The sequence below is a fragment of the Melanerpes formicivorus genome, unplaced genomic scaffold, assembly GCF_026170545.1.
Source record: "Melanerpes formicivorus ecotype bairdi unplaced genomic scaffold, bMelFor1.0.p_v2 SCAF_5, whole genome shotgun sequence".
NCBI lineage: Eukaryota > Metazoa > Chordata > Aves > Piciformes > Picidae > Melanerpes > Melanerpes formicivorus.
Window position 1 is genome coordinate 35,552,487 of NW_027142357.1, and position 27,599 is coordinate 35,580,085.

At 41.9% G+C, this 27,599-nt stretch overlaps 1 protein-coding gene across 3 annotated transcripts; it reads left to right on the plus strand.

Moving 5' to 3' along the window:
• The first annotated feature begins 42 nt into the window (after positions 1–42).
• RAB3GAP1 (RAB3 GTPase activating protein catalytic subunit 1) lies at positions 43–26,995 on the plus strand. Of its 3 annotated transcripts, XM_068139132.1 has the most exons (25): positions 57–230; positions 325–380; positions 2,281–2,356; positions 3,889–4,021; positions 4,253–4,331; positions 4,998–5,117; positions 5,970–6,135; positions 6,883–6,982; positions 8,318–8,399; positions 9,190–9,258; positions 9,980–10,053; positions 10,704–10,796; positions 12,809–12,978; positions 13,752–13,850; positions 14,656–14,828; positions 15,757–15,811; positions 17,146–17,508; positions 18,576–18,713; positions 19,956–20,183; positions 20,686–20,782; positions 20,869–20,972; positions 21,089–21,204; positions 22,826–22,928; positions 24,442–24,462; positions 25,750–26,995. In XM_068139132.1, the coding sequence occupies exons 1-25, from the start codon at positions 213–215 to the stop codon at positions 25,990–25,992; spliced, it is 2,976 nt and encodes a 991-aa protein (XP_067995233.1). In that variant the 5' UTR covers positions 57–212; the 3' UTR covers positions 25,993–26,995. The 3 variants fall into 3 exon arrangements, with proteins under 3 accessions (XP_067995235.1, XP_067995233.1, XP_067995234.1); XM_068139133.1 differs by lacking the exon at positions 24,442–24,462 and having other exon boundaries at positions 63–230; XM_068139134.1 differs by lacking the exons at positions 21,089–21,204; positions 22,826–22,928; positions 24,442–24,462; positions 25,750–26,995 and having other exon boundaries at positions 43–230; positions 20,686–20,769; positions 20,869–20,961.
• The last annotated feature ends 604 nt before the right edge of the window (positions 26,996–27,599 follow it).

Consider the following 27,599-nt stretch of genomic DNA (forward strand, 5'->3'; position numbering starts at 1 on the left):
ACGGCACCCGGGGGACGGGGTGGCTCAGCCGCAGCGGCGGCCAGCCGAACTGTGAAGCAGGTCTATGGGGAGCGGGGCTTTTGAGAGACTCCAGCCGGAGCGGTCCGTGAGGAAGCGTCAGCGATACCGAGCCAGGAGGGCTCGCACCGCCCGCCACCGCCTTCCCGTGAGCCTCTGCGCTTGGGGTGGAGGGGTCCCGGCAGCGGCGCAAGATGGCGGCGGACAGCGAAGTGAGTGTTTTCCCTGTGCTCCCCTTCCCTTTCGCTCTCCACTGGGCTCGCGGCGGTGTCTCCGCTCATTGTTTCTCCTGATCTCTCCTTGCAGCCCGAGTCGGAGGTGTTTGAGATCACGGACTTCACCACCGCCTCCGAGTGGGAGAGGTAGGTGGTGCCGCGCCAGTCCCGCTCCCTTCACCGCGGCTGTCACGGGGGGATCGCGGGCGCCCTGCTGTATTCGCGCGGGCAGAGGGGCTGAGGCTGAGGGGAGCCGGCTTGTGCGCGGCGGCCGGCCTCGCCAGCCCGGAGGTAGCTTTGGCCGGTACCCGGTGCCTAACCCGGAGCTTCGTCCCAGCTGTTCCGGCGTTACCGGCTGTCACTGCGGTGGAGACTCAGGCCGCAGCTGATGCGTTAGTTAAGAGGATCTAGTCAAGCTGTTTCTCAACATGGTGAAAGAGCTGGTTTAGTGTCTGTTTGCAAGGGATTAGAATAAATATCCAGAAGGTTTACGTGGCTTTTGATCATTAAAGTAGCCATCTTACAGATAAGACCTTTAAAAGTTAGTAGAGCAGCACACAAGAAAACTTAAGGTGAAGATGTGCTTGCAATCTTGATGTATTATTTTTGTAAGCACTTTTTCCAGTGTCATTGTCTGTGGTAGAAGAAGATAAAGATTCTAAACACTGCATTTAAAATCTGAATTTAGCTTAGAATTTTGTCTACAGTGCTTATTAGGGAACAGCAGTGTGTGTGAAAATTGATATAATACAGTACCAGAGAAAGAATAAAGGTGAGATTCACTCGAAGGGTGCTCATAGCAGTTGCTAGAAGTAACTGTCATCTGAAATGTAGGTGTAGGAGGACCATTTCATTGAGATAGGGAGGCAGCTGTTCTGGTTTTGATGTGATACTTTGGGGTTTGTTGTTGTTGTCTCAGTCTCTGGAGACTTTCAAGGCCCATCTGGACTTGTTCCTGTGTGATTTGCATTAGGTGATCTTACTCTGGCAGGGTGGTCGGACTTGATGATCTTCAGAGGTCGCTTCCAAACCCTACCATTCTGTGATTTGTTTGTTCTTTGGTTGGTTGTTTTTTTAAAGGAATTCTCTAATAGGGCAATATTGACAGGCTGGAGAGGTGGGCACAAGCCAACCTCATGAAGTTCAATAAGAGCAAGTGCAGGGTCCTGCATCTGGGTCGAGGCAATCCCAGGCATAAATACAGGCTGGGCAGTGACTGGCTGGAAAGCAGCCCTGAGGAGAGAGACTTGGGGGTGCTGGTGGACAAAAAGCTCAACATGAGCTCTCAGTGTGCACTTGCAGCCCGCAAAGCCAATCAGATCCTGGGCTGCATCAGGAGAAGTGTGGCTAGCAGGTCGAGGGAGGTGATCCTCCCCCTCTACTCAGCCCTGGTGAGACCCCACCTGGAGTACTGTGTCCAGTTCTGGAGCCCCTATTACAAGAGGGATGTGGAGGTGCTGGAACGTGTCCAGAGAAGGGCCACGAGGATGATCAGAGGGCTGGAGCACCTCTCCTATGAGGACAGACTGAAGGAGCTGGGGCTGTTCAGTCTGGAGAAGAGAAGGCTCAGAGGTGACCTCATTGTGGCCTTCCAGTATCTGAAGGGGGCCTACAGAAAGGCTGGGGAGGGACTGCTCAGGATATCAGGGAGTGATAGGACTAGGGGGAATGGAATGAAGCTGAAGGTGGGGAGATTCAGGCTGGAGGTGATGAGGAAGTTCTTCCCCATGAGAGTGGTGAAGCCCTGGAATGGGTTGTCCAGGGAGGTGGTTGGGGCCCCGTCCCTAGAGCTGTTTAAGCCCAGGCTGGATGAGGCTCTGGCCAGGCTGATCTAGTGTGGGGTGTCCCTGCCCATGGCAGGGGGGTTGGAACTAGATGATCCTTGTGGTCCCTTCCAACCCTGACTGATACTATGATATTACTATGATACTCTCTTACAATAAAATAACTGAATGAAACTATAATATATTACCTGCTTTTGGGGAGATGAATTACAATACAAGTTTAGTGTTCAGCACCTCTTCATGTCTTTCCCTCTCCCTAACAGATTTATTTCAAAAATAGAAGAAGTATTGAATGACTGGAAACTTATTGGGATTTCTTCAGGCAAACCACTAGAAAAGGTCAGTTACTGCTTCTGCATTGTTTTCTAGGATTTGAATTCCTAACTAATCATATGTATATAACATGTATTGCTGTGTTCTTAATTATGGCAGATCATGGTTTGTATTGGGGAATTTTGCTTGTAAAAGTGGCAACTAGGTAGTTTCTGTAAATTTGTTGGTGGGCTCTCTGCCAAACAGACTATTTCCATAATCAAGTGGGATCTACCTATAGGGCCTAGTGATTTTTATTCATTTTTAAAAATTTTATTCCCAGTGTTGAATCTGGGAACGTGGTTGAAGCAGTTCTAAATTCTTGAGGAGTTTCTATTTGCCCTGACTTGTGCCTTTGTCGTGTCTCACAAAGTTATGATTGAGATTTGCTTAGTGCTACTTGTGACTCAGTGTGTTTCACAGATTGGAGAGATCTTTTTCAACGTCTAATTAGAGCCTTTGTAGTGCTTTCTCGGTCCTGTAACATGCAGAGGAAATTGCTGAACAGAGTATTCACAACAAAATTTTGTGTTACCTAATGCCCTAGTTTTCAACCTGAGCCACCACTGTATTCCTACATGCCTTTTTTTTCCCTAAACCAGACCTCTCTTGATTTCTAGCGAGAAGATGCTCTAGAGATCATGGGGTTGCCCAAGTTGCTTTCTTTCAGTAGCAGCATACATGTAGAGTGATGTAGATTTTTTTTTTCTTAGGGACTTTCCTGTGCTGGGTTTTTGTTTAAAAAAATTAATTATCCTTACACACAGAAGTTTTGCAAATTATAGATGCAAGATCACTTATCAGTGAAAACATATTGAAACTAAATATTAAAGTAGAATGGTACAGATGTAGATAAAATCCTGGGTGGAAGACTGCTGCAAAGTTGAGGGTGCATATGCTTAAGAGGCTTAGTTGCATATGAGAGGATAAATCTGCTTCTTTCTTGTCATATAATTTGAGGGCTAGCTGGTCCTTCAAGTGAACATGATTATTGGCAACCTGGATTTTGGCATTCTGCTACCTTCAGGTAGAGCAGACCTTATTGTTGTCTACAACTACCTGAAGGGAGGCTGTAGCCAGGTGGGGGCTGCTCTCTTCTCCCAGGCCACCAGTACCAGAACAAGAGGACACAGTCTCAAGCTGCACCAGGGAGGTTTAGGTTGGATATTAGGAAGAAGTTCTTCATAGAAAGAGTGATTTGCCATTGGAATGGGCTGCCTAGGGAGGTGGTGGAGTCACCATCACTGGTGGTGTTTAGGAAGAGACTGGATGGGGTGCTTGGTGCCATAATTTAGTTGATTAGATAGTGTTGGATGATAGGTTGGATTCATTGATCTCAAAGGTCTTTTCCAACCTTGTTAATTCTATTCTATTCTACCTTTGTAATTCAGTGCTTTGATAATTGTGGGCTTTCCTAAATTAAATCATGCCTAACTTTTAAAAATATTTAGCACTAGAAAAAGATTAATATATATTCTAGGTCATGCAGGTAATATACTTTTTAAGGCTTATGAATCTTAACCTATATGTGATCAAAACCCATCTTTTTTTGTATGCAGGGTATTTTCACCACTGGAGCATGGGAAGAGAAATCAGATGAAATTTCATTTGCAGACTTCAAATTCTCAATTACCCATCATTATCTCGTGCAAGAGCCCAGTGACAAAGATGGAAAAGAAGAAGTGGCAGAAGGTAGCTGGTGGTTCATTTACATGACTGTAAGGATATGACAAAGGACAATTTAATTGTGTGGAATTTACAGTGTGTTGATTTGCTTGTGTGTGAAACTTTCTGGGATCTGATGAGTGCAATCTGACATTCCTGATTTAGTGTGCTTTGCCTTCAACAAATTGCTAATATTAAGTACATTGTAAGTCAGCTGAATGGATGCTGATGCTTTTTGTGTATCAATTTTTTTCACAGATGCCCTTCCTCTGCCTATGCAGGACTTGCTGTGCATGAACAATGACTTTCCTCCTAGAGCTCACTGTCTGGTAAGATGGTATGTACGCTGCTTCTCATCCTTAGTGCAAATAAGCATTGCAGTTGGAAAATCTTTGATGCTGGCACAATCACTTGTATGTTTTTTCCCCCATCAAGAACTACAGCTTATGCAAAATGATTCTTTGTGCTGGACACAGGAAAGGAGTGGATAAAAAGCCCATCATTGTGGGCCTGTCATTTCTTTTTTTCCTATCAAAATTTTTTAATATAAATTCCATAGATTAGATAGTTTTTATGTTTGTAATATTTAGATGCATTCTTAAAAAGAGAAGCTGCAGCACCTTAACAACAACAGCCACCATATTCTTAATAATGCAGATCTTTAACATAGTATTGTTTTAGAGAGATTGTTTTTATGTCTAAATAGTTACAGCTGTTACTATCACAAGGCAGAAAATTCAGGACTGATAGACCTCCTATTGAGTACAGTGTTTGAATGCTGTTCAGCTCCAGTAGTTTGTCATTTGACATTCTGCAGCTCTCTGCCCGCTCAGTTCTTGACCTCTCTGAAAGACGTACTGACATTAAAATAACAGGTTCCACAATCTGTTGGTGACAATTAGGTAGGTTATTCAGCTTACAATATTTAAAAATTCTGTGTTTCATCTGATTTTCTGAGAAAAAAGAAACCAGCAATATGCTGCTTTTTCCTCTCTCTCTTAAGGTATGGCTTACGTGAGTTCGTGGTTATTGCTCCGGCTGCAAATAACGACGCTGTTCTTAGTGAATCCAAGTGTAACCTTTTGCTGAGTTCCCTTTCCATTGCTTTGGGGAATACTGGCTGGTAGGTGAAAGCATAAACCTTTTCACATGTTGAAGTAAAGCTCTAGCATATGGCTAGTGTGAGGGGGAAAAAAATTTATTAGCAAAATACACTCAGAATTGTAGAATCACTTAAATTGGAAAAGTCTTTCAAGATCCTTGAGTCCAACTATTAAATCTATCAAGTCTACTAGTGAGCTGTATCTCCAGCCACCATATCTACATGGCTTTTAAACACATCCAGGGATGGTAACTCAACTATCTCCCTGGGCAGCCTGTTCCAATGTCTGACAACCCTTTCAGTGAAAAAAGATTTTCTTAATGTCCAGTCTAAACCTCCTTTGGTGCAGTTTGAGGCCATTCCCTCTTGTTCTGTCACTAGAATTGAGTTTGTTGTGTTTGCACCATAATCTTGCTTTAGAGGATTAAAAAAAAGCCATGGAAATGTAAAAAAAAGATTGATTCAATGTGTTGTTTATATTCATTATTGTAAACAACCTCGAAGGCTTTTAATAGCTGCTAGAAGCTGTTGGAATAAGTGGTATACAGAACGGAACTTGTAGGAGATTTCTTTCTTATATGTAGTAACAATAACTTTGCAGTCTTCCTCAAAAATGTTTAGACTGGAAATCAGTTAATTCAAGTCATGGATAGGGCTATGTTTATGACATGTCAGTCTGTTAGGTGTTCCATTTAATGATGAAGTTAACAGTGTTTGATATCTATTAAATATTTAAAGCTGTGTTCCACTGAGAGAAAATACATTCTAAAGAATATGAAATTATATTGAAATAACTTTAAAATATGTAGCTAGGTTTAAAGACCACAAGACAGCTTGGCATTTTAAATGATCCGAAATATTCTTGTTTTATAGCCAGGTTCCACTGTTTGTGCAAATACATCATAAATGGCGACGGATGTATGTTGGGGAGTGTCAGGGTCCAGGAGTTCGAACTGACTTTGAGATGGTTCATCTTCGCAAGGTGCCAAATCAGTATACTCATTTGTCAGGATTACTAGATGTCTTCAAAACCAAGATTGTAAGTGCATCTGTATGTCTATAACTGATACTAAGAACAATTACTACATGGTTTCTTGTAGGTTCACTTCTGTCTTCTAGGGATTTTATTTTTTTTTGTCAGCATGAAGCCACCACTGCTGATACCAACAAAGTCTTTTTCCAGGTATTGCCAATATGTACTGATAAAGAGTGAATATTAGTATGGGTTTTGTTCTTCAGTGTTAACACTTTCCAGTCATGTTTTTCACTACAGTGTGAAAGGATGTGTCTGCTTATACTGTCTTTCAAGAACACTCTCCTCCCTGTCCCCAAAGCAAACTCTGTTTTGTTATTTAAAAGGAGAAGGGAGGGTCAGGGTGGGTTTTTATTCTGATACTTGGTAGCTCCCTAAACTAAGAGTGAGGAACAACATGATGAAATCTGAGACTTGATTATGTTATAGAGTAACCATTCTGGTTAGGCTGCCTGCAGCTATTAATAGTCTATAATCTCATCAAAAGTTGAGAAAAAAAAAATGTTAATAAAACCTAATGCATTCTGTGTCAGAGCTACTTCTGAATTACTGGTTAAGTGGAGCCTATGAATGTCTCACACATTTTAGAAAGCTTACGTGCTTACTTTTACCTGTGTCTTGTTGAGCAATGGCTTTACTAGTGATACTTGGGGTGCAGTACATCATACCTATCATACCTAATTTGTTCAAGGCCTGGTGTGTTTGAGACAAGGTGCTCTCTACACTGCATTTTTTCCTCTTAATGTTTTCAAGGGATGCCCTCTAACACCACTACCTCCGGTCAGCATGGCTATTCGGCTTACCTATGTACTTCAAGACTGGCAGCAGTATTTCTGGCCACAGCAGCCACCAGGTAGGAGATTTGTGTCCTCAGAATGACTTGCTTTAAGATCAACAGCCAATGTTAAAGAAAATGTTTATCTTGCAGAAGAATTAATATGTCTTCTGCATTGTCAGGAAAGGTATTACTTACAACTGAGTGCCTTCCCACTTGCTTCACTTTCTTCCTTGGATGTCAAGGATTTGTTTTTAACAAGACTATTTCTGTATAGATAGCATCAGATAATAAATTACAAACTTCTGTTTAACTCTTGCTTACCTCTGAGCCAGGAGATATTAGTTCCTTCTTAATATACATTTTTTAAATGATATGGCGTTTTAGACACAAGGTGGAGGAGCAGTTAAAATGCCCAAGTTCTATTCTTGACTTGATAGTAGTTTTATGTAACAAGGTTAAAGTATTTAGGGCACACTTTAGGGTCCTTTGTGACCTTGCTCTGATTACCTAATTGTTTGGCTTTCCCTCACTTTAAAGAAAAAAACCACAACATTCTTTGGAAGAAGTCTGTAGTGAAGTCGATCCTGTGTGGTTTTACCTAAGGGAATGTAGAAAATACATCTAAAGATAATTTAAATGTGGCTTTTGTCTCCTCTGAAGAAGTTACGTAATTAAGTTATCCAAATACTTATCTATTCTAATACCTCATTTGTTTTCTATGTAAGCAGTTTGCTAGATGCATTTAAACTCAGATGGTGTAATAACATGATGATAATGGAATTACAATACATGATTACTCTTTCAAATTTTTGTTCAGTGAAGGCTGTCTATTTTTTGTTTATATATTTGATGGATATAGCATGGGAAGCAGCTGGCCATGCTGGGAAGGCATGGTTAAGTACCTGTGATTAGAAAGAATCTTCCAGATTATTTTTCACACTTAACTGTAGGAGACATATCACTCTTTTCATAAAATTGTCATCAACCTTTTAAAAGTAGCTGTTTTTTTTTAATCTGCAGACTTGCTCTTCTAGAGTCTTCTTTCTGTGCATAGAGTTGATTTAATGCCTAAATAATTTCATGGCAAATTTTTTCTTGTGCCAACAAGAACATTAACTCTTTCAGGCTGACTTTATAGCTATCATCTTTGCCTTTGTGAATGGAATAACATTCCCTCAACATAGATTACAAAAAAAATATCTGTCTTCTTGAATGTCCTGTTGCATGATTACTGTGATACTGTGATACTTCCCAGTTTCTGCTGGAAGCACTTTGTATGCTAGGAATATGTTTCCACAGCTATGTCACCTTAGCTGCTCAGCTACAGCCTTTTTACTGTGTAATTAAGATGATATACTTCTTAAAACATCCCAGAAATTCTGTATGGAAAATGTATTGATCTGTCTTTAGATATAGATGCCCTAGTTGGTGGAGAAGTTGGAGGCCTTGAATTTGGGAAGCTACCATTTGGTGCCTGTGAGGATCCAATCAGGTAAGATAAGAGTTCAGAAAAATGTATTTTGTAACTTCATTAATGGAGGACTATAAGGTATATTATTTTAAATCTTAACTTTGCCTGCCTATTGACTTAGTATGTCCCTAACAGATGATATCGTTATTCAAATACATAGGAAATGTCTATGAAAGGTAATGGTCTAGTAGCAAATAAGACCATTTGTCTGAATGGTATTCAGAGTTCTGGCTTATAAGTCTTTCACCATGATGTCTGGAGTACTCCATCTGTCTCTGAAACTATTATGTTGCAATATACTTTAGCTGGAGATAAACTTCAAAAATGGTGTGCCTTCATTCAAGGGTTGGACTCTCTCATTGTATACTTAGCCATTTATAGAAGACTTAGAGAGTCTATAAAGGAAGTTATTACTGTCTCTGTGTTCTCTTCTAACCACTCAGCAAATCTAGGAATCATTTTAATACATTGGTGTTTACTGCTGTAGGCAGTTAATTAAAGGGGTTCTTTTCTCTGTACTTGGATACCTGGCATGCAGTGCACAATCTCTCCTTTTGGAGAGAGGAGTTGTGAGAGAATTTTGTATGCCATCTACTAGCAAAGGTTAGTACGGTACTGGGTGATGTGCTGCAGAATAACCAATGGACTGTATGCAGCCAGAAACCTCACTGGAAAAGATGCAGATTTCTGGATGTAGCTGCCAAATAGAGGCTTAAATATGAACTATTGCAAATACCTTTTAAGATCTTTTCTGTGATGGAGAGAACCCTTTCTACTAGCACTGAAGGCTTTAAATCCTATTTTGTTGCAGTGAGCTCCATTTAGCTACCACGTGGCCTCAGCTGACAGAAGGTATCATTGTTGACAATGATGTTTATTCGTAAGTATTTTGTCTGGATTGCAAATACCCAGAAGTGAACTACTACCATTCATGAATTACTGTGTTTTAGTGACATCTACAATGTTGTTTGTGAAAGAGGAAGGACTACTAAGGTCATCTCATTTGGGAAAAGACTTTTTGAGATGCATTTGTGTGTAAGAAAGTATCATTGTATTGCTGTCTGAACAGAACACACAATTTTGGACACATTCTCATGATTGATTTAAAAGTTTTTGTACTGCACATTTCTTGGAGAAATGATAGTGGGATGTGGAAAGCAAAAAGAATTAACCAATTGACATCACTGTCCCAAAAACTGTCATCAGGTTTTCTGCTAAATCTCCTAAAGAGGAAGAACAATGTATACTGATACTTAAGGAAGAAGAGGAACAACAAAAAAGTGGTTTATTGTTTTTAATTAATGCAGAAATGAATCTTCAACATTAATACACCTTAAGGCAATTTAGTTGTGTTGTGGCTGAATTGTTCTCATAGGTTTCTTATTCATGTTATGTATGTACAGCAGAACAGGGACCCTTGAGTGCATTGTAGAGTGTTTGTCCTGTTCTCCTATGTAATAATGGTGTATATTATGGCTTCCATGGCCTAACTGGCTGTAATGTTGCATTTGTTGAGATTTTGCTGCTCTTTGATGTCTTGCATACTTAGGGTGGCAGCATGACACCTGCGTTGTTGTTTGTGTGTGTTTGTTTTCTTAAAGTGACCTGGATCCTATTCAAGCACCACAGTGGTCTGTGAGAGTCAGAAAAGCAGATAACCCTCAGTGTCTATTGGGTAAGACATCAGAATTCTTGATCTTGTCTTGTGGCTTGTGCATTGTGACAGTAGGATTTACTTGTTGATAGTTGGCTACTTAATGACTTGCTTCCTCACCTCCATTAATTTTTTGACTGGGTTTCTTTCCCAAGAACGCAAGCTTTGCAAAAACACAGCTTTCTGTTGTAGATTAATCTGCATCTGTGTACTGTGAACTTCACTGCAGTTCTTACTTCACCAGGCTCCAGAGCATAAACATTTACTCTGTATGTTCTGTGTAAATTTAGCTTCTGTAGAATCTCTACATTTTATTAAGTGCCTTATGCATGTATCCAGTACCTCAGCTGAATCAATCTGTCTGACAGGAAGGATTGGTATGCCTGAAGAGATGTACTCTTGTCCATCCTTGCCTTTTAGCTTGGAGGAAAAAGGGCTCCAAAACTGGAAAAAATAAAAATGAATGTACTGCAGAAGTTTGATCTTGCTTTGGGTGAAGTGGATTAAACTGCATGAAGAACTGTGCTCTGGAGCCACAGCTGATAACTGTCTAGGTGTCCATTTTCAGATGAAAAGATAAAATTCACTGGCCATTCAGCATCATTTTGAGAGTTAATTTAGGGTTCAATGAGATTTTCATTGAATAGTTGCTCAAAAACTTTCTCTTCTAGGTGACTTCCTTACTGAATTCTTCAAGCTTTGTCGTCGGAAGGAGTCAACTGATGAAATACTTGGAAGATCTGCATTTGAAGAGGAAGGAAAAGGTTGTTTTGTATTGTTTGTTCTTCTTTGTTTCATGTTATCTTCTCTGCCCTCTTTTCCTTTCAATCACTACTTATACTCTGAGGCATTTTCTGTAATACTCCTAAGCATTTTTTGCTAAGTGGTACATGGTATGATTTCTCATGAACTGTAGGCAAGCTTAGCTCCTAGAGAAAAACTGCCTTTGCTTTATAGTTGATTTTTTTTCCCACTGAAAAACAAGAGTTTAAAAAACATAGTTGGTTTTGAGCAAACATCAGACTTTTCTGTATCTTCTTCTGCTTTTTGAAGCTCATGTTTAGTGCATGTTTTAACCACCAGTTTAGAGCCTTTAACCTGTTTGAGGGGCTTTGCTTGTCATCCTTTACATTTTTAGGAATTTTAAGGAAAAACAAACCCAAACCAACAAACCAAAAACCCCACAAAATTACCTGACCAAGAGGTCAGATGTTGTCCCAACAGTACAGTTACAAACATATTTTTCATGTCTTTCTCCCTTTCTTTCACTTTCTTGCTGTACGTGGTAAACATTTCCTTCCCGGCTCTTGCCACCTTTTCTTCCCTCCAAATATGAGGGAAGAAAATGAATCAATGAGGGAAGAACTGTGAATATATTTTCTTTGGTTATACTTGATCTTAGTTTTGAAGTTTTTAAGCTAGTTAGCTTAAAAATGTGTTAAACCAGGTAGGGTATTGGCATGCTTGACATGCTTAGTGCTTGAGATGCAGAATGTTTAGCCCTACTTCTCTCTTAAAGTTTTTAAAAATATTAGCCAAGATGAGGTTTTGCAGGTTGTTGGTAATCATTCACTTAAATTTGTCTGCACTCTTTTTAAAGTTATTTTATTGTAAGAGAGTATCATAGTAGTATCATAGTATCAGTCAGGGTTGGAAGGGACCACAAGGATCATCTAGTTCCAACCCCCCTGCCATGGGCAGGGACACCCCACACTAGATCAGGCTGGCCAGAGCCTCATCCAGCCTGGGCTTCAACAGCTCTAGGGACGGGGCCCCAACCACCTCGCTGGACAACCCATTCCAGGGCTTCACCACTCTCATGGGGAAGAACTTCCTCCTCACCTCCAGCCTGAATCTCCCCACCTCCAGCTTCATTCCATTCCCCCTAGTCCTATCACTCCCTGATATCCTGAGCAGTCCCTCCCCAGCCTTTCTGTAGGCCCCCTTCAGATACTGGAAGGCCACAATGAGGTCACCTCTGAGCCTTCTCTTCTCCAGACTGAACAGCCCCAGCTCCTTCAGTCTGTCCTCATAGGAGAGGTGCTCCAGCCCTCTGATCATCCTCGTGGCCCTTCTCTGGACACGTTCCAGCACCTCCACATCCCTCTTGTAATAGGGGCTCCAGAACTGAAGGCAGTACTCCAGGTGGGGTCTCACCAGAGCTGAGTAGAGGGGGAGGATCACCTCCCTTGCGCTGCTGGCCACACTTCTCCTGAAGGTGCAGCCATTCTGGAAAAAAAAAAGTTTTGATTTGAGGGGTTTACCTGAGGAGACTCTAAACCAGAATTGTGCTTACAGCATGTAAGGCCATATATATAGTGATTAGTACTGGCTTTATTTAAGGCTTATTTAAAGCTTTAGCATATACCTGAACAGTTTCTATTACCTATAGTGTATTTGTTGGTATCACATACAAACAAAATGTAAACACTGGCTCTTTAGCAGGCTTTTGCTTATACTCTCCTGTAATTCTCTGCAAATATGCTACACTACTACAGTAGGTGGCAGACACTACCTACAGCCAATCCTATCTAGACTTCAGTAAATCAGGGTCACAAACATTGCTTTGTGGCCTCATTCTGCTGCTTATCCTTGTGGCTAAGAGCAGTCAGTATCAGCTATGGAATCTGGCAGCACAAAGGTGTAGCTGTGGTTAACAGGATGTTAAAAATCAGTGCAAGATAGATATGACAGGTGACATTTAAAGAGACATGGTCTTGTGGTTTGATTTTGGGGTTTTTTGTTCTGTTCTAATTATTTTGATTTTATTTTACAGAGGTTGCTGATATTACCCAGGCTCTGTCAAAGCTCACAGAGCCAGCACCAGTCCCAATCCATAAATTATCAGTCACAAATATGGTTCACAGTGCAAAGAAAAAAATTCGCAAACACAGAGGTGTGGATGAGTCACCTTTAAACAATGACGTTCTCAATACTATTCTTCAGGTAAGTGAGCTGTCCATGCATGTTAAATTCATACAGAGCATGTATTTCATATTGCCACTGGTGCATTTCACTTGCTGGAACGAGTCCAGCGAAGGGCAACGAAGTTGGTGAGGGGTTTGGAACACAAGCCTTACGAGGAAAGACTGAGGGAGCTGGGGTTGCTCAGCCTGGAGAAGAGGAGACTCAGGGGTGACCTTATCACTCTCTACAAGTACCTGAAGGGAGGTTGTAGACAGGCGGATGTTGGTCTCTTCTCCCAGGCAGCCAGCACCAGAACAAGAGGACACAGTCTCAGGCTGTGCCAGGGGAGGTTCAGGTTGGATGTTAGGAAGAAGTTCTATACAGAGAGAGTGATTGCCCATTGGAATGGGCTGCCTGAGGAGGTGGTGGAGTCACCATCATTGGAGGTGTTCAGGAGGAGACTTGATGGGGTGCTTGGTGCCATGGGTTAGTTGTTTAGGTGGGTTGGATTGGTTGATGGGCTGGACGTGATGATCTTGAAGGTCTCTTCCAACCTGGTTTATTCTATATTTGGTTTTTGGTTCATAGCAGAATTATAACCAAAGCTGTTTTGATGTCAGTTCTGTTATTTAAATTGCATTTATCAGTTGCTACAAGTCTGTGCAAATATATGTGGACTGAAAATGAGCTCTGAACTCATAACATCTTTAATTATAGGGATTGCTGGTCTGCAACCAGTAGTAGCTTTATGGAGAGAGGTGGAAGAGCATACTGATGGAAGTTTGCCTTTTTTTTTGTTTTGTTTTGTCCAGTTTTTATTTCCAGATGCTGCTGAGAAGCTTGCAGATGGATTTGAAACCAGAGCTAGCACTTCAGCAGGAAACAATCCTCCTCCAGAGAGTGAAGATTATGTAAGTTTTACTGACTGACACTCAGGAGAGAGAAAGCAATTCTGAGTTTGTATCCATACAGATTTTGCTGTGGTAGACCATTTTTGGAAAAAAGAACTTGCCTCTGTAGAATCTCTACATAGAAATGGGCCCCTCACTACAAGGAAGACATTGAATTGCTGGAGTGTGTCCAGAAAAGGACAACAAAACTGGTGAAGGGTCTAGAGCACAAGTCCTGTGAGAAGTGGCTGAGGGAACTGGGGTGGTTTATTTTGGAGAAGATGTTGAGGGGAGGCCATATTGCCCTCCACAGCTACCTGAAAGGAAGTTGTAGTGCAGTGGGGGCTGGTCTCTTCTCCCTAGTAATGGGGGATTGGACAAGAGGAAATGTCATCAAGCTGCACCATGGGAGGTTTACATCGGATATTGGAAGAAACTTCTTCACTGAAGGAGTGGTCACTCATTGGAACAGGCTGCCCAGGGAGGTGGTGGAGTCACCATATCTGGAGGTATTCAAGAGATGTGTGAACATGGCACTCTGGGATGTGGTTTAATGGCTGTGGTGGTGTTGGGCTGATGGTTGGTCTTACTGATCTTAGAGATCTTTTCCAACCAAAACAATTCTATGATGCTGTGAAATACTAACTTCAAACTTTTTCCTTCAATACTGTGGGGTTTTTTTTTCCTTTCAATAACTGTCATTTTTGGTAGCTTATACTTACAGACTTGAAATCTTAGCTGCTTGTATCGACAGTGAAGAAATCATGTGGGTTTAGAAACATGGCATTGTTCTTCTTTTCCCTGTTTGATTTTATTCCTTATGTAGAATCTCTTCAATCAGTTTAAGTCTGCTCCTTCTGATAGTCTGACGTACAAACTAGCTTTATGTCTTTGTATGATAAACTTCTACCATGGAGGAGTAAAAGGAGTGGCACACCTTTGGCAAGAATTTGTGTTAGAAATGCGCTACAGATGGGAGAACAACTACCTTATTCCAGGGTAAGGTGATATTTTTTGTTGTGCTTTTTATCCGTGCTTTGTTGTAGAAAGAGTTCTCCATGTCAGAAATAGAGCAAAGGCGCTGTGGCGTTGAAATGGAATGTTTTATTGCTTTGTTTTTAATTGCAAATACTATCTTTTCATTATCCTACTTTCATAAGGCAAGGCTAGGCAATAGGGAGAAGCATCTGTGCCCTCTGAAAACTTGAAGATGTTTGGAGAGCTCTCTAACTAGCTTCCTCCACTGTGTGAATGAGGGTGGGAAAAGCCCCAAAGCTTAGATGAATACCATTAGATGAAAACGAAGGCGCCGATATAGTCAGAAACACCTTTGCTTTGTAGTGTAGTTTTGCCACTTCCTGAGGAAGCTGTTCTGAATTCCTGCTGGTGTAACAGCTAATGCTGTCTCAAGTACTCCAACCCTTCCACTTCATGCCTGCTGCAGCAGAGCTTTTTGCAGACCAATTGAAGGGTTCTGTTGAGGTGAGATATCAATGTGGAGCAAAAATACAGCCTTTTTATCACATGGGGGGGCCTTGGCCATTTTCTTGTACTTTCAGGTGGCCATACTAACAAAATGGAGCTTGAAATAACATCAAAGACTCTACTACCATTGCAGTTTTAAAAGGAAGGAAAAAGGTGCTTAATTTTGTTTGAAAACAGTTACACTTCCACATGGAAAATAGAGAGTCTGCTTTCATACTAATGTGGATAATCTCTGAGTTTCAGAAATGACCTCTAGGAGATAACTGTTGTTTAACCTTTGGGCTTGTTTCTGAGACCATAGAAGAACTGCATAGTTGAAATAATGGGGGTGGGTTTAATGTGGCTATTTGCCCCTCTTTTGGATTTCATATGATTTAAGACCACATGTGTGAAAGATTCAACTTGTATCATTGATAATGGTGACGCTTCTACCTTTTGCTAGATTAGCTAATGGCCCTCCAGATCTGAGATGCTGTTTACTGCATCAGAAACTTCAGGTAAATATCCCAAATTTAAGAATGATTTTTCTCCTAAGGAAACTGTCAGAATTAATAGCAATTATTAGCTAAATACATTGTGTTGGTAGATTTAGTTATGCTTGTATTTTTGGGTCTGGTATTAATTTCTTGGGAAATTCTTTGTTATAGCAACTTTTTGAATGGAATTGTTAGCTTTTAGAATTGTAAGAGTGGCTGTCAATGGCTCCATGTACCAGTGGAGGCCAGGGACAAGCGGAGTCCCTCAGGGATCAGTCCTGGGACCTGTCTTGTTCAACATCTTTGTAGGTGACATGGACAGTGGCATTGAGTGCACCCTCAGCAAGTTTGCTGATGACACCAGCTGTGTGGTGCAGCAAACACGCTGGAGGGAAGGGAGGCCATCCAGAGGGACCTTGACAGGCTGGAGAGGTGGGCACAAGCCAACCTCATGAGGTTCAATAAGAGCAAGTGCAGGGTCCTGCATCTGGGTCGAGGCAATCCCAGGCATAAATACAGGCTGGGCAGTAACTGGCTGGAAAGCAGCCCTGAAGAGAGAGACTTGGGGGTGCTGGTTGAGGAGAAGCTCAACAGGAGCTCTCAATGTGCACTTGCAGCCCGCAAAGCCAATCAGATCCTGGGCTGCATCAGGATGTCAGCAGGTCAGCAGGTCAGCAGGTCGAGGGAGGTGATCCTCCCCCTCTACTCAGCTCTGGTGAGACCCCACCTGGAGTACTGTGTCCAGTTCTGGAGCCCCTATTACAAGAGGGATGTGGAGGTGCTGTAACGTGTCCAGAGAAGGGCCACGAGGACGATCAGAGGGCTGGAGCACCTCTCCTATGAGGACAGACTGAAGGAGTTGGGGCTGTTCAGTCTGGAGAAGAGAAGGCTCCGAGGTGACCTAATTGTAGCCTTCCAGTATCTGAAGGGGGCTACAGGATGGCTGGGGAAGGACTTTTCAGGATTTCAGGTAGTGGTAGGACTAGGGGGAATGGAATGAAGCTGGAGGTGGGGAGATTCAGGCTGGATGTGAGGAGGAGGTTCTTCACCATGAGAGTGGTGAGACGCTGGAATGGGTTGTCCAGGGAGGTGGTCGAGGCCCCGTCCCTGGAGGTGTTTAAGCCCAGGCTGGATGAGGCTCTGTCCAGCCTGATCTAGTGTGGGGTGTCCCTGCCCATGGCAGGGGGGTTGAAACTAGATGATCCTTGTGGTCCCTTCCAACCCTGACTGATACTATGATACTATGACTCTCCCAAGCTGTTATTTTTCTGTGATGTTGTTTCTGTAAGAGAAGTAATTGCTTAATAATATCTATATGTATGTATATATATTTTTTTTCTCCTTTAACTTGTTAGATGTTAAATTGTTGCATAGAAAGAAAGAAAGCAAGAGATGATGGAAAAAGGGGGAGCGTGTCTGACCGTTCACCTGGTGGTACTTCTCGCGATGCTGGAAGAGGGGCAGACCACTCTGGAGATAACCCTGAGAAGGAAGTTGGCAAGTCTTGGGAATCGTGGAGTGACAGTGAAGAGGAATTTTTTGAATGTCTGAGTGATGCAGAAGATCTAAAAGGAAATGGGCAGGATAATGGAAAGAAAGGAGGAGCTAAAGAAGGCAACAAAGAGCCTGTCAATGTAAAACCTGAGGGTCGTCTGCATCCACATGGCAAGCTGATGCTGCTGCACCCAGGAGAGCCTCTCTACATTCCAATAACACAGGTTGGGTAGCAAGAGCTGAGCCAGATGTGCAATACAGCTCTCATGCAATGTGTACCTATAGGATTGTGGGTTGTATAAGGTTTGCAGGTGATAGCCTTACGTGTTGTTAAAATCATTGTGGTTTTGTTTTCCACGTGTAAAGGTTGATGAGGCTGGTAAACAGAAATCTTACACGCTCTCTTTTTTTTATTTGTGAATGGGTCTCCTTCCTGATCTCACTTCATTTTTTTAAACAAGAATGAAGCTGTCTTGCCTACCTTAAATTGGAGTTTCTCTTAACTTTCAGCTCTTGCGGCATCTTCCATTCCCTCCTTGTTTCCATCCCTGTAAAGTAGGAACTGCTGTGGTCCTTCCACCACGATTTCTAGCTGACTGACCAGAGTGCTGAATGAGTTTTACTGATACTTTTTTTTTTAAAGTAAATTCTCAACTCTTACATAAAAGGCTGCAGTCATCAGTTTTTGCTACCATTGTCTAAAGCAGGTTTATCACCAAACAACTAGAAATCCCACCTGACACAGACTTTCTTGTAGAGATGAGATAGGAAGCGGTGGTGTCAGGGGAAGTAATTTGAAAGCAGCCATGCATGAGAAACACAGCATTCTTTGTTCACTTGAGAGAAATTATTTTGTTAATGAATGTTGCCTTGTGTGGGTAGAAGGTATGAGCAGAGTGTAGTCAGGCAAAAACATTGTCAGTTTATTACATGCTGACTAACCAGTGGCAAAAATTCTGCATTGCTTTAGGTGGGGTTGCATTCTTCTCAGTAAAATAGTAGCAGTCAAATGCTTCCTGAACTTCATCTGGATTTTGGCATTTTAACAATACATCCTTTATAGTGTTACGGCATTCTCAGTTTCTTTTTACTTTCCTTTTGTTCATGTCTTTTTTCAGATCCATGGCCTTAGGCTAAATGGTTTAATCAGGAGGAAGTTATGGTTATTTCCTTTCAGTACAAATAAAACAGAATGAACTTTTGGTGACAGGGAGCTTTCCACTTCTCTTTCCTTAATAAAGGCTAAGTCCAGAGGAGGCTATTTGTAAAGTTGTCCTTTTCCATGTTTCAGGAGCCAGCACCCATGACCGAAGATTTGTTGGAAGAGCAGTCTGAGGTACTGGCAAAACTAGGGACATCAGCAGAAGGTGCTCATCTTCGGGCACGCATGCAGAGTGCCTGCTTGCTCTCAGATATGGAGTCATTTAAGGTAGTACTACTCGAAGAATTCTGTAAGAATGCTTTCTTCTTAATTAAACTCTCCTCCTTGCTTGTTGGGAACACTTTCAAAGGCTTTTCTGACAAGTTGTTTTGTTTTTCCTCCACGAAACAGCTTCAAAGTAGTTGAAAGTTGAAAATAAAACTGTTGATAGAATGTTTCAGAATCTCTGACTATGCAGTCTGTTATGCTATAATGTTCCAGTAAATTTGCACCATATCTGTGAGAGGGGAAAACAAAACAAAAAACCCCCAATATATAGTTGATAAATTGAGAATTAAAACTTGGACAAGCCCGTACAAAGTGATGTCAGAAGAAAACTGACCATCAAAGCCCTGAATCAAAATCACATGTTTCCACTTCCCACCACCTTGCGTCTTTCATTTAATCTCTCTTACCTGTACTTGCTTCTGTGCCTGGCTTTGTAAAGTGCATCTTTGATCACAGTCCAGATGGATAAAATGTAAAGGTGGTGTAAAAAATCTATTCACTATTCTATCTTTAGACTTTGAGGAGGTGGGCATAACTTTAATGTATAAAGATGCTTTGTTCTTTAGCAGTAAGGATAAGTTACCACTATTTAGAGTTCTGTATAGCTGTTCATCACACTGGGACTGGACTAGCTGTGGGTTTGTTCCATTTCCTCTCTGAGCTCTGCAGAGGGAGCTAAGAGCATATACACTGCTGTCATTAAAGGGTCTCAAAATGCTGGAAGGATTGGAAATTGTCAGGAAATAGCTATATATACTCTTAAAAAAAGTATTGCAGTGTGACTTTGGAATTAAATGATGCAGATGTACAGAAAGAATACTTATGACATCAGTATCCTCTTATTTACAGTGACTCATGTCAGATATAAGTAGTAGTTTTATTTCTATGGTTCAAGTAATCTAAAATGTCAGAGTAAGAATATAGAACCATAATCTGAAGCTGAAGTGCACTCTGCTAGGTGAGCTTGCTTGATATAACTGATGAAAATACTGGTTTTGGAGGGAGATGAGGAAGATTTATTTGGTTTTATTTGGTGGTGTGGGTTTTCCCTCCTGTCGTTGTCTTGGTTTATGCTTACTGTATCTGCCTCACCCTCACAGGTCTCTTTACTAGTGTACAGTGTGGTCACTGAACAGAATTCCTACAGTTTTGGCTCCCATTAAACATTATTGCCTTCTTACCCAGCTTGTCATGTTTTTATAGGATTCTTCAGGCACAAATTATATCTTCTCTTCATTCCAGGCAGCTAATCCTGGCTGTTGTCTGGAGGATTTTGTGAGGTGGTACTCCCCCCGGGACTACATCGAAGAGGAAGTGATTGATGAGAAGGGGAATAAAGTAATTAAGGGTGAGCTGAGTGCCCGGATGAAGATTCCCAGCAACATGTGGGTTGAGGCCTGGGAGACAGCAAAACCAGTCCCAGCTCGAAGGCAGAAGAGACTCTTTGATGACACTAGAGAGGCAGAGAAGGTAAAAGGTTCTGTGGGTAGCGATGGTCTGATCTGTAATGCCTACAGCAGCCCTTTCTTCTTCCTCCTGCAAGGTTTAAACAGTAACACATCATTGCACTATATTCCTGGAGTTACTAAACTGGTTTGTGCATGCATCAGAAATCCTTCTGAAGCATGTGCATCCAACAGAAATTCCTGCTGCCATACAACAGTGTGTTTGGAAGTATCTAAAAATAGCTAGTGTGTGGAATGTAACTTGACCAACTCTGTTATTTAGGTGGTACTTTGAATTATTAGGAAATAAACCAGGTTTTTATCTGCATGAATATGTGAGGAAACTAGAGCATTCCTAAATAATTTTTAGTTTGATTCTAACCTGTTGGGACTGTAAGAAATCACTGAGGATTTGTGTAAACCTGCCTGCTGAGTCCTGTTTTACAATGGTTCCCCCTTCTTGTGAATTCTTCATTGTAGGTGCTCACCTTAAGTTTTGATCAGTACTGCATTTTCTCACCTTCTAGGTGCTTCACTACCTTGCAGTTCAGAAACCAGCTGATCTTGCAAGGCATCTCTTGCCTTGTATCATTCATGCAGCTGTACTCAAGGTAAAGGAAGAAGGTAAATAATGTTTAATAAATTATGAAGACATAGTAGGATGAGCACTGATGCAATACTTACAACTTCATTTCTTTTCCTCCTGATAGAAGCACTAGAAGATATATCTTCTGTGAAGAAGATTATTAAGCAGATAATATCCCATTCCAGTAAAGTCCTGCGATTCCCCGGTCCGGAGGACAAGAAGCTGGAAGTAAGGCTTTTATACTGGCTTAAAAAAACTTAACAAAACCTAGCAATCCTTTCCACTGTTCATGGGAGTGCTAAAAAACCATATTTTTAACTTTGACTTTTATTAAATTCCTGCAGGAAATCATTGCTCAGATTATGAGTGTGGAAGCTATCATCGCCAGGGCCAGATCTCTGAAAGCAAAATTTGGGGTCGAGAAATGTGAAAATGAGGAGGAGAAGGAAGATCTACAAAGGTGACTGGTTATTTTTCCTTTTTTAATGATTTTTTGTATGTTTGTTTTTAAACTTAGGACAGATGGAAGTGGTGATGATACAGAAATACTACAGAATCCTATTTAGTAGCTACAAGCATTAGGTGTCCCTGTACCTAAGCTGCTTAGAGGTTTTTTATTTGGGCCCTCTAAACACCCCTTGAAGTAACCACCTCTCTGAAAACGTGATACACATTTTTTTCATGGAATTAGGCCTTATCTTGTCAATACTGGAGATTTAGTAGGTTTTTTTATGTAAAAGGTAGAGGTGATCCTGCTTTAGCAGGCTGGTTGGACTAAGTGATCCCCAGAGGTCCCTGCCAACCCCTATCGTTCTGTCATTCTCTGATTGGAGGTAAAATCAGGAGTAGGAATTTAGTATTTTCTATAACTAATATGGAACAAATTACAGTCACACAGTATCACCAAGGTTGGCAGAGACCTCAAAGATCATCGAGTCCAACCTGTCACCACAGACCTCATGGCTAGACCATGGCACCAAGTGCCACGTCCAATCCCCTGTTGAACACCTCCAGGGATGGTGACTCCACCACCTACCTGGGTAGCACATTCCAATGATGAATGACTCTCTCTGTGAAGAACTTTCTCCTCACCTCCAGCCTAAACTTCCCCTGGCACAGCTTGAGACTGTGTCCCCTTGTTCTGGTGCTGGCTGCTAGAGAGAAGAGACCAACCCCTTCCTGGCTACAACCACCTTTCAGGTAGTTGTAGAGAGCAATGAGGTTACCCCTGAGCCTCCTCTTCTCCAGGCTATTATACCCCCCAAAATTGTATTTTTGTATCCAATTTCCTTACTAATAGGAAACATTACTGAGAAACCAAATGAATGAAAAGCTGAGCAGCATGTTTCATTGCTTCACTACCTGTTGGCAGATTATTTACTTACTGCTTAAGACTAATATGTAGCATTAAAAAGAAATACATTAGCTTCATGCTGTTGTGCTCAGAGGGAGAGATGATGATTTTGTCATGTTGGGAGTTCAGAGGAGCAATGTCTGACTAAAGCAATTTCTGCTCTTGAAAAAATTGTCACTTCTCTGTGGCTGACACCATGGAGGCTTTTCATGTTGAATTTATACATCTTCATTAGGAGGCTGGGTTCCATTTAGAGAGAAGTATGTTCTTTCTGAGACTGAATTGCAAACTAGGTGTAATTTGCCCTGCTGCTTGAGCTGCAAGGCAAATGGGTGTGTAATTCTGCATGCCCTGCCTTGCCCTGGGAGGTGGCCATGTTCAGTTTTTGTTATTGATGAAAGAGCTGCTGGTTGTACTAGATTGAATGAATGAGCAACAGGGTAAGAGGCAACAACTGAAGGCTAAGGGGAGCTTAGTTTTAGGGTAGAGGGAAAGGGGTAAAAGGATGAAAGGTGATGATAGTGTTTCTGTGGGATGCTGAGAAATCTCAGGGGTTTTCTCAAACTTATGGAACAGAGATCTCTCAAGAGCATCTGACAGTTCTTGCCCTGTGCAGATGCCAGGTGGAGACTTCTTCCCAGGGAACAATTATAGGTTCAGCTTAACAAAATGGATATAGTTGAGAATTAAACATTCCTTTTTCCTTTTCAATCTTTCGTACCACCAGATTTGTTAACTGTCTCTTGGAGCAGCCAGAAGTATCAGTTGTTGGTGCAGGAAGAGGACCTGCTGGAAGTATTATTCACAAGCTGTTCATCAATTCTCAGAGGGTAAGAGAGCTCTTGATTGCTCTGCAGACACTTGTAATTTAAGCAGTATAAGGCCATGACTTGTCATGCAATGCTAGTGTATTTTGTCTGCATATATGCATGTATTGACCTAAATGTGCTTGAGGGGTTGTTTTTGTGGTGTTCAACATGATTTTGGCAGTAACAGAACCTTGTAAGAGAAAGAGGAGTAGATGACCTGGGATGTGAAACAACAAAAGCCATCTGGGTAGGGAGAGAGAGAGGTGTCATTAATGTTTGATTTGTTTCATATGGTATTACGGCAGAAATTTCTGCTTACTGAAGTTACACAGCACATGCAACACCACAGCAAGAATGATCACATAGAAGAGGCATAAGAGTAAATGTCTTAGAAGGAGAAATTTCTTAGCCTGAGGCTTATACTTGGTATACTTGAGATTTCTTCTGTGGAAACTGGTATGTTTAGGCAGAGCATTGGTTCTTTTCCAGTAAAACTCTGCAGTCAGTTCACTCAATACCAGCATTACATCTGTTTCCTGGAACCCCTTCCCCAGCCTATACTGGTATAAATATTTCCTTTTTCTCTTCAGCAATCTTTGCAATAATTAGTCTTAAAATACAGACTTCCAAAGTTCCTGGGCTGCAGTCAGCCTTCAGTTTCTGTCAGAATGACACCTGTTCCTAGCATCAGATCATCTAACTAAAATTTAACTGCAGGGGTAGTAAGAAGGTACCACAGCACTGCAGGCATCTCAGAACCTGGAATCCTTCTGGAAATGGTTGCTGTAAACTGCCGTGGCTGAGTATTAAACACTTCTAATGCTTTTATAATAATTTGGGGGTTTGCAACTCAGCATAAGAAGGACCATTCTGAAACCAGACTGTGGTTATTCCAAGAAATGAAAACTGAAACATTTATTTTGTCCTTCTAAGTCTCTAGAGCAAATCTGCTTGTAGATCTCAACATGTCAACCAGCCATGCTTGGAGACCTGTAGAGTCTGAGGTTGTGCGCTGTGAGTGTGCACAAGCTCATGGTGAGGCATTGTGCTTCTGAAGCTGAGAATGAGTTTGTAGTGTCTCTGTTAGATAAAGATGTATGTAAATCAGTAGGGCTTTGTTTCTTTTGAAGCATCAGTAACTAAAACTAGGTTAGGGTTAAGGGTACTTGCCACTAGTCACTGGGTAGTCACTGTTAGATTTCTTAGTGGGACAGGAGCTAGTCTGCTATGAGAAAACCCTCTTTGAATCTACCAAGAATTATTTCAGTAGGGAGCCGTTTGGTAAATGGAAGTTGAATAATTACTTCCTTGGTTGTTTGATCTTTTGAACCTGGATTCCTCTGTCTGAGTTGTGTGAAATGTTGTGTTATATTCACAAGCTTTCTCAGGAATATGATAGCAAATGCATGTTCTTGGAAGTAGAGTGCATGACGTCTCTTAAACCTACAATCTCCTTCTGACCTTTTGTAAGTCACCTCTGACTTGCCTTTGTTTCTGTCTTTCATCACTGGTTCTTTTCTCATCCCTTTCCAAGCTGACTGAATCTTCTGATGAGGTAACCAACTTTGTCCCTCGTTTCCCACTCATCTTCCCTAGCTGCATAGAGTTGAACCTTTTGGAAGATAGAGTGCAGCAGCCTGATTTAGTTTGCACTGTTGTTCGCGTGTTAAGCATAAAGATAACTTTGTGTTTCCAGAATGTTTTTTCTTCATTCACAGACTTTCTTTTTAGAGTCTAACAGGTAAAGGGAGAAATCCTTTTTTAAAATAAAACAACCCAAACCAACCAACCCAACCCAAAGCCATTCCTTCAAGTGAATATTAGCATTTTCTGTTGCTGAAATACATGCCTTGCCTTTGTATTCTTCTCTGTTGCCATCACTGTGTTCTATTTATTGAACAGCCAGATCTTCTAGGAGATTAGGTGGAGATGGACAGTACCTGAGTGTCACAGTCTACATAGCAGTACTTACTGGAACTACTGAACATTTTGGACAGAGACAGAGGTTAGGGGAACTGGGTAGCTGCATGAAGTGGAGCACAAGGAACATCTCTGTTGGTTTCCTAGACCCATTCCTATGGGAACAAGTGGTGCTGTCCTTGGTGAATACTCCTGTGGCACAGGCTGTGGAGTCGAGTGGTGCTGGTCTCTGCTCCTAGGGTAGTGTTGGGAGGAGAGGGGATGGGAGCAGAGCTGCAGGGTGGCAGCTGAGAACAATCTCAAAGGTTGTCCAGTGGGTTCTGCTGTGCCTCAGTGACGTTGAGAAGCCTGATCTGCGTCTGCTTGCACTAGGTCCCTGTAGAGTATTGGGGTGTGTATAGGTGTAATTGGACAATGTTCACTGGGCTCATTTGGACCATGCTAGCCCTTCTCCTCGTACCTAGACTTCAGTGCTGCTGCTTACTGTCTGTGGGGCAGTGTGCATCAATGGAGACTGCACACCATTTCCAGAGCAATGTTTTGAGTTTGACTACTTTTTGTCCTGACTCCAGTACTTGCACAGGTTATTTTTGAATGGAGGCTGGCTTGGCCTCATGTAGCCACAGATAGCTGAGGAGAGAGTCCTGCTTAAGAAGGGGGCTTTTATCTGGTCAAAGCCCTCACTTCACACTGCCAAAACATCAGAAGGCTGAGCTTCACCACCCACACATGAAGGTTTTTCCATTTGATTGTCTGCAGTTTACTTCCCGACATCCCATTAATGTCTCGCTCTGTGTACACATGAAGCCTTTTGATGTGTTTGTCATTTCTAACCTTCCTCTACTCCTCTTGAGAAATACTTGCTGAATCCTGATGCTAGGAAACGGCCTGTGCTGTAATTACCCCTCTGCTTTTATTTAAGGTCTCTGCAGTGCCTCCACCTGATGAAGAGCTGAGGCGCTCAGGCTCCCCAGAGGAGCGAAGACTCAACCCAGGGTCGGTTTCAGACTTCCCACCTCCCACGGGCCGTGAGGTGATTTTGCGCACAACTGTGCCCCGCCCTGCTCCTTACTCCAAGCCCCTGCCCCAGCGCATGTACAGCGTGCTGACCAGGGAAGACTTCCGACTTGCAGGTGCCTTCTCAGCAGACACAACCTTCTTCTGACCCACCCAGCTGTGTGAGCTTGTGTCTGCACAAGCAGCATGCTGTTCATTTCCTCTGGGGAAGTTCACCTTACAGACTGACACATGGGGAGGAGACAGTATGGCCGTCACTAGTGACAGTGTCATGTTCCCAAGGCCAGAGCTGGACTGGCAGCCCAGGAAGATGCCTGCAGTAGCTCCAAGGTAGAGGTGTGGAATGGCTTCACCAGTAGTTTTAATTGGATCTCTGGGGAAGGAAGTTAGCATCTCCTCTCTGTCCAAAGGGAACGTATGGGCTTTTGGCATTAGTTTAATAATGGATATGAATGAACTGTATGCAAATACATGCAGAATGTGCTGCTTTACAGTTCTTAATCAGACTTTATCAAGTGACATTAGTCTGCTTAAATTGATGTGTAATCATGAAGTAATTTGTATTTATTGCTAATCATAACTATTGAACCCACTGTGTTCTGGTTAATCACTAAGTTGCAAATCCTTCTAAAATAACCAAGCTTTTATTTGAAGTATCCAGCACACTCCGGTTCATGTTGACCTCTGCTAGCACTGCAGCAGTTGTCCAAAAGATCTTGCCTTGGATGCTTCTCCCAAACAGAAATCAGTACAACTGGGGCTGTAACTGGACTGTAAGCCTGAGAGCCTGAAGTGGATCAGGGGTGGTTTTGGATACCTTATCTCCTCCTCTGCACGCAAGGGTAGTGCAAAGCTGTATGTAAGTGACATCCACAGAGGTGTTCCACTGTAAGCAACTTGCTGGTATGCAGAGAAGGGTGTGTGAACATATCCTGTGGCTTTGATAGGATGGAGCAGTTCTGTACCATGCTGTACACCAACCCCAGGGGTTCTCATGCAAACACCATAATGTATATGTGCCAATGTTGCTTTCCAGTGATCTGCCTGTGTTTTAATGAGAATCAGCAAAGGAGCAGCGTTACTTTGTAAAATAAATGTATGAACAGCTACAGTGTTGTCCACATTACTCAATAAATTTGAACTTAGCAGTGGCTCTCAGACTTCTCTAGGTACCAGCAGTGTTTTTGTCAGAGTGCTTTTTCAATGTCACCTTTGCATAACCTGACCTAGGAGCAGCGTTGGTTTAACTGTGACTACATTCACTGTGGACAGGTAAGTACTGCCTTAAAGAGCAGGGTCCCTAAAAATTCTTTGAGGGGTGGAGTGAGGAGCTAGAGCATTTTGCTCAGATAAAGCAGTATCAGGTAGGGAAACATTTTTCAGGATAAAGAAGAGTTAATTTTCTTCAGATTTTTTTTTCTTGAGGCTGTTTTTTGTTTTACCTCAGTTAAATTTCTCTGATAAAAGGGATGAGAAAGACAAAACCCAATTTAGCTGCTGTTTGCTGTCTGGCTTCTTTAAAAGACATTGCACTGGGCTAATTACTGAGTAACTAATCTTTGAATTTAACTTAAGCTTGTTCTCTGTGCTGGCTTCATGAAATTTTACATTAAAGTGTGCCCTCCTGTAAAGGCTTTATAAACACAAACACCCCTCAGGTATTAGGCAGTTCCTACTTGGCTCTTTTAAAACTTTAACTATACATAGAGAACACAAACATTCTGTAACACTCCTTGAGCAGTTACTGTTACCTAA

Excerpts from the sequence above, each read along its gene's own strand:
- RAB3GAP1 (XM_068139132.1), top strand. Across the intron at positions 14,829-15,756 it reads AACAACTACCTTATTCCAGG|ATTAGCTAATGGCCCTCCAG; the intron begins GTAAGGTGATAT and ends ACCTTTTGCTAG. Across the intron at positions 22,929-24,441 it reads TGTTCATCAATTCTCAGAGG|CTGACTGAATCTTCTGATGA; the intron begins GTAAGAGAGCTC and ends TCCCTTTCCAAG.